The sequence below is a fragment of the Clarias gariepinus genome, chromosome 27 (genome assembly GCF_024256425.1).
Source record: "Clarias gariepinus isolate MV-2021 ecotype Netherlands chromosome 27, CGAR_prim_01v2, whole genome shotgun sequence".
Lineage (NCBI taxonomy): Eukaryota > Metazoa > Chordata > Actinopteri > Siluriformes > Clariidae > Clarias > Clarias gariepinus.
Genome location: NC_071126.1, coordinates 23,505,001 through 23,511,374, shown reverse-complemented (window position 1 = coordinate 23,511,374; position 6,374 = coordinate 23,505,001). Strand labels below are relative to the sequence as shown.

Genomic DNA, 6,374 nt, shown 5'->3' with positions numbered 1-6,374 from the left:
CAGAGCAGCTAGCAATATTTACTGCCAATGATGTGTTTAATCACAGCTCTAAACAATCGCACAGCGCCCCCTGCTGGAAAAATTAAGTAATTTACACTTTTCCCAGCCCCCCCTCCTCTGAAGGGTTTAACTGTAAACAGGTTTATTTCTGTTGTTAAGTTGGACATTTTAAGATGGGACTCAATGGGGACTGACTGACTAGTGGTGATCAGAGGAACTGCACAGACAAAACAAAAAATGTTTATTAGTTTTTTTAATTATTAAAATGCTTGTTGTAGTACTGCTTAAATAAATCTGCTGTTATATTTTTTATTATTTATAATTTAAATATAATTTATGCATTCAATAATATTAAAGTGACTGTAGAGTTACAGACCTGTGTGTTAATACACACACAGACACACACACTATGTAAATAATCATCTCATGTTTCAGAGATTCTCATTTTAACACTGACAGACAAAAAGTTTTTTTCTAAATACATTTTATTTGACTTCTTTCATATTTCATTCATTTCTACATTTAGAGAATCAGACAACTTTAAGGCAACTGAGTGTATTTCATTAATAAAGTTCAGACACACGATTAGGCAGCTTGAACGCACAAACTCTCTTACACGCACGCGCACACACACACACACATCAGTGTTTGTCATTGATTAAAAAAAAGTCACAGGTGTGAACTGGAGCTGCTACGAGGTGATGGACCTTACACACACACTCTCTCTCTCTCTCTCTCTCTGACTCCCTCTAATGGGCGGGTGTGTGTGTGTCGAGCAGGGCCGATCTGATGCCCAGTTTCTCCAGCTCCTCCACCAGGTCTCCGCTCTGATGCATCTGCAGCAGGATGTCACATCCACCCACAAACTCCCCGTTAAAGAACACCTGAGGGATCGTGGGCCAGTTGGAGAACGCCTTCACACCTGCACAAACACACACACACACACATCAGTGATTCACCTCACACACAACAGACAGACAGACAGACGCGACGTAGATAAGAATCACAGCCGCTACTGGGTTCACCCTCTGACTGCACAACGTCGGATTAAAGGAAGTTTTTTAGTGGTTCATGAAGAAATGCAAAAATTTCCGCGGAAGTTTTTCAATTACTGTCGGATGTCAGTTTCCACTTTTGATTGTCTGGATCAACTTCCTCCGACATTTTATTTAGCTTTTTCCCTGCATTTCCCTATGTGTATCATGTACGATCATGGGATATATCCGGTCCTTCGAAGCGTAAAATGAAAGCGAAGAAAACACACTACAAGCGTTTTTTCTTGTGTTCGTTGGGATTTAAATGCCAAGAAAAATTTTGATCCGCCGCGCTCACCGGACGCAACAAACGCCAGAAAAACTATCGATTTTAACAACTGTGTGAACAAGGCCTACCACACACACACATCATCATTATACAGTGGAACCTCGGATTACGAGTGTTCTGCAAGACGAGCAAAGATTTTTAATAAAATTTTACTTGAAAAACAAGCATTTTCTTGGTTTACGAGCACCAAGTATCATGTTTTACGCATGCGCTTCTTGTTTAGACGCCGAGCATCACGTGATCACAACTGAGCCAACAGTTTTTCTCTCTCTTGCACTGCGGAATCGTCTCCCCTGCTGGGTCTTAGTGCTCGTCTCTTACTGGTATAATCAACATCTGTGCACGCGTGTACTGTTTACTATAACACTGTGACCACATGTGTGAAAATGTGTGAAACATTTTATTATGTGTTTGGAAGCGCGTATGTACAGCGCGTGTGCTGTTTCTCATACATATTTCTTAAGGCAAAAGAAATTCTCAATACAGAGATTAAAAATCTATTTTCTTCTACATCGCGGTGTGTGTGTGTGTGTGTGTGTGCGCGCGCGCGCGAAAGCGTAATTAGACACTGTGCCGGTTGTGTGTGTGTGTGTGTGAAACCCTCATTCACAAACACACACGCGCGCACAGAAATGAAGGCCAGAGACACACACACTGCTCTCCGGAGAAACTTTGTCGCAAATCTTTTCAGAGGTAAGATGCTGGGTCATTTGTTTGTTTGTTTTACTTTACAGCAGTGATTCTGTTAGTTTGCGCTCACACGAGTGTCATTAGCGATGTTTCTAGCATTTTTTTTTTTTTTTTTTGATAAAACAGTGTAGCGGGAGAGAGACGTTGATTTATGACCTCTGTTTACGGAAGTGTAGTCCAGTGCGAGAGATGCATTATGGGTAATGCAGTCCGGTGTGTGTGAACGCGAATGTGAGATTTAAGCTACGATATAGAGCCTGAGTTTTGTTCTTCAGTAGTTTTTTTTTGTTAGATTTAAGTGCAGGATCCACCCGAAAGTTTGTACTATAACCTGCCGAGCAACATAAAAAAAAGCGGAGAAGCTTTAATAATTCAGAACAGAACAACAGTCTTTCCGTTAATGTGTGTGTGAGTTTAAACGAGAGAAGAAAGTTTTAATGAGTAAGATAAGAAAAGGGAGACAGGAGGGGCTGAAAGCAAGAGTCTCCACTTACTCTAGCCTCACACACACATACACAGCGCCTGCATGCACAAATATCTGCCGGAATTTATTTTTAACTTTTTTGAAAGGTAACGTGCAGGTTAATTTGTTTTATTTTTACTTATTATTTTTTTATATTAATTATTTTTATGTATTAATTTTTTTGGGCTGTAAAACGAATAATTTAAGATTCCATTATTTCTTATGGGAAAATTACATTTGGTTTACAAGTGTTTTGGAATACGAGCCTACTTCCGGAACGAATTATGCTCGTAATCCGAGGTTCCACTGTATTATTAATTCAATACAGAAACGGTTTAATGGGGGGGGGGTGTAGACATGTGAACAAGGCTGTGTGTGTGTGTGTGTGTGTGTGTGTGTCTGTGTGTTAAACGCTTGCCCACATCTGTCCACAGCTGATAAACAAGCCAGGCCACGCCCACTAACCCGCCATCAGATTAGCAAAGAGTGCAGTGTTAAGGACGGACACACACACACGAAAAAAAAAACTGTCACACATGCACTAGTCTGAATGAATCCGGGTGATCGCTTGATTCTGCTTCTTTAACTGAACCCAATTTAAACACCAGTCTAATCTACCGGCTCTCCTGCACCGTGTATCTGAGTCTGATCACTACAGCTGTCTGATCTCAGTGGACACACACACACACACACGCGCGCGCCACGGTGGTCACGAGTCTGATCTCTGGAGTCGGATTCTATGCCTGCTATCTGGACATGTCTGATCTAACCCAGGTGGGTGTGTGTGTGTGTGTTTTAAACTCAGACTTGATCAGGTGTATACTCTGATCTAATTCAGCAGCAGTGATGATAAATACAGCAGCTTGACACGTTAAACATCACAAACCTCAACATCAGAGCCGAGTGATGCTCTGATATCTTTCTCTCATACACACACACACACACTCTGATACTCTGTTCTGGGTCTGGTGTATTGTTAAAAAAAACTAGAATCATCCGCTCCACACTCCAGTCCAGTAGGTGGCGGTATTACACACTCGAGTCCTCACACTGAGTCAGCAGGGACGTCCCGACACCACGTGATCACGAGACCTCAGAGCCGATACCATCCCAGGGTCACCATTTTATATTTTAACATCCACACCCCCCCCCCTTCTTTTTAGATTTTGCTACAATTTTAAACAAAATGCTCAAATAATCAGACACTCCCACACTCCCACACTCCCACACTCCCACACTCCCACACTCCCACACTCCCACACTCCCACACTCAGCGCTGGACTGCCTGTACATCTGTGACTAGTTTGGAGTGCACCACCTGTAGGATTACAGTGGAAATGCAGAAATGTTTCACCTCAAATGCAAACGTGTGTATACATTTTTTTTTTATTTTTAAAATTGCTTTTGGAGTCATTAATGAAGCTTCACACACACACACACACACACACACACGTGATGCGTAACAGTTGATTTTTTTCCCACCGTCTTTAGAAGTTAAGTCTCAGTAAATAAGAGATGCGTCACGCTGCTGGATTTATTCTTCTGTTTGATCACAGAGGCGTCTTTCTGCACTTCAGACTTCACTCAGGTTCACTCGAACGCTCCTCAGGGCTTCACGTTTACACTCAGGCACTCGGACACGCCCGGACGCGTCTCTGAGAGAGAGAGCTGTGGAACTTTCTCACGAGATCACACACAGAAAGGCGAATGCTGAAAAGTGAGAGAGCAGCGACCTCTGATCTCCATCTGTTCAGGTGTTAGTGTTGGTTCAGGGCTGTTCTTCATCAGGTTCTGAATAAAACTCTGCAGATTACGAAGCCTCACTTCCTGTGTGTTATATGGAAAAGTGTCCTACCCCAGTACGGAGGGACCAGAACAGTCTCAGGCACTGACCGAGCTCTGTAAACAGTACCAGGTCTACCAGGAGTACCGACGCCTGAGGGACATTTCCAGGGTCCAGGTCCTTATACTGACATGAAGCCGAGACCTTCACATTAATAATAAAGGGAGCGCAGGTCTGAAAGGAGCTTCCTCATGAACATCGGATCAGGATCTGGGTGAAGATCTGCTGCCTGTCTCCTACACAACCAACAACAGGTTCTTCACATCCCGACTTCACTTCCACAGATCTCCACAGACCTTCTCTAAAGTGTGCAGAGATAAAATCGATTCCGTACCACAATTCCTTTCCACATGGACTCCATCATATAATAAAGACACAGCGGTCAGACCTGACGTTTCCTCCAGACTCTGTGAGCGGATTAGTCTCGAACCCCACTCATTACACACTTACACAAGTCCTACGGAACCGCCGGCGCTGTGTTCGTCAACACACGGACTCAAAACTCCATCGTGGTCAAATTGAGTTTGTTGACTTATTTGCTAAATTTGTTAAGGAATAATAATTACGAATGTGGATGGTGTAGCAGAGATACACGCTGCTCAGCAACAATGTAACTTCAACTATCTAAATGTTAAACTCTTCTATTTGAGGTTTGTAGTGTTTAAATTCAGCGCTCGAATTTAAAGTGAGAAAACAGACGTTATAAGGAACGCGCTACAATTAATTACGCATGTTTAAATTCAGTTGTAAAGTCATTGAAGGTATAAAACTTTAATAAAGCTATCTCAACTTTATTATTTTTAAATATTAATCAGAAAAATAGATGTAACATATCAAGTATCACAATATGAACAGGATCGGTACGGAGGTATCCAAAACCACTAGTGTACAGTCTGTACATACTAAGTACATTGTCTTCATGAACCTGAGAGTCACGTTGTGTGTGTGTGTGTGTGTGTGTGTGTGTGTGTGTGTGTTTATAGACCTGGCTAATAAATCCGCTTCTGAAGCGTTTCTCAGTGTGTTAAGTAACTTTACTCCGACATTCCCTCTGGATTTAATCGCAGGTTTAATCCGGATAACGAGCTGAGAGTTAATCACTCTGTTCCTCCGCCAGTTCCTGGGTATAAAATATAAATAGTGTGAAGAAAACCAGCAGAGAAATAGTCTGGCGGGAGAAACAAAGGTCAGGGGTGAGGGGGAGGAGAATCTATTAATGTAGATTAAATGTCTTTGTGGGCGTGTAAACGAGCTCTAACAGCCATGCACTGACCTTGTGTCTGAGCTCCATGTTGGCAGCCAGCGCAGGACACTCAGTGTGTGTGTGTGTGTGTGTGTGTGTGTGTCTGTACAGCAGAACTCTCTGTCTTACTTATTAATACAAAGAAATCACATTCTGTAAGGTTAAGTATCTGATGCCTTGTTTACACTAAGTTGTCCTTCTTTCATCGTCACACTCCCTGTTTATAGTAGATTATTAAATGTGACACATAGGGCTGCAACTAACGATTATTTTGATAATCGATTAGTTGGGCGATTATATTTTCGATTAATCGAATAAAACCTAACCGCTTCTTTCATTAGATATTTCGCTTGTAACTATTTTAAAAAAACATAAATCAGGGTATTATTTATGTATAAAAATAAACTTTAAAAAATGCAAAAGCCACATATAGAGTTAATAATGTTTAATTTGGACATTTTAAACCTTAAATGAAATGTAGTATATAATATATACAGTATATATATATATATATATATATATATATATATATATAGTTAAAAAATACACTGATATATTCAGTTGATAAGACAAACAGCTAAAATAATGTAATTTTGTATAATAAAATGATGTATGCATAAGTAAAACTACAGTAAATTACAAGTTAACTTTGTAGTGGACTATAAAAAAAACTGTATAAATGCAAAAAGCTAATGTACTATTATTTGCATTCGCTGAAAATCACAACAATCACTAAATGTAATATTCTACTGTTATTCACACCGTGTAAATTAAGCTGATTATTCACACCGTGTAAATTAAGCTGATTATTC

The 6,374-nt window shown here is 40.7% G+C and overlaps 1 protein-coding gene across 1 annotated transcript in view; it reads right to left on the bottom strand.

The window, feature by feature from the left end:
- Positions 1-463: 463 nt before the first annotated feature.
- Positions 464-6,374, bottom strand: part of glrx5 (glutaredoxin 5 homolog (S. cerevisiae)) — an 8,633-nt gene continuing 2,722 nt past the window's right edge. The window contains exon 2 of the mRNA XM_053488687.1: positions 464-922. Coding sequence (XP_053344662.1) covers positions 750-922 — 173 coding nt within the window. The 3' untranslated portion in view covers positions 464-749. The remainder of the gene's footprint in view (positions 923-6,374) is intronic.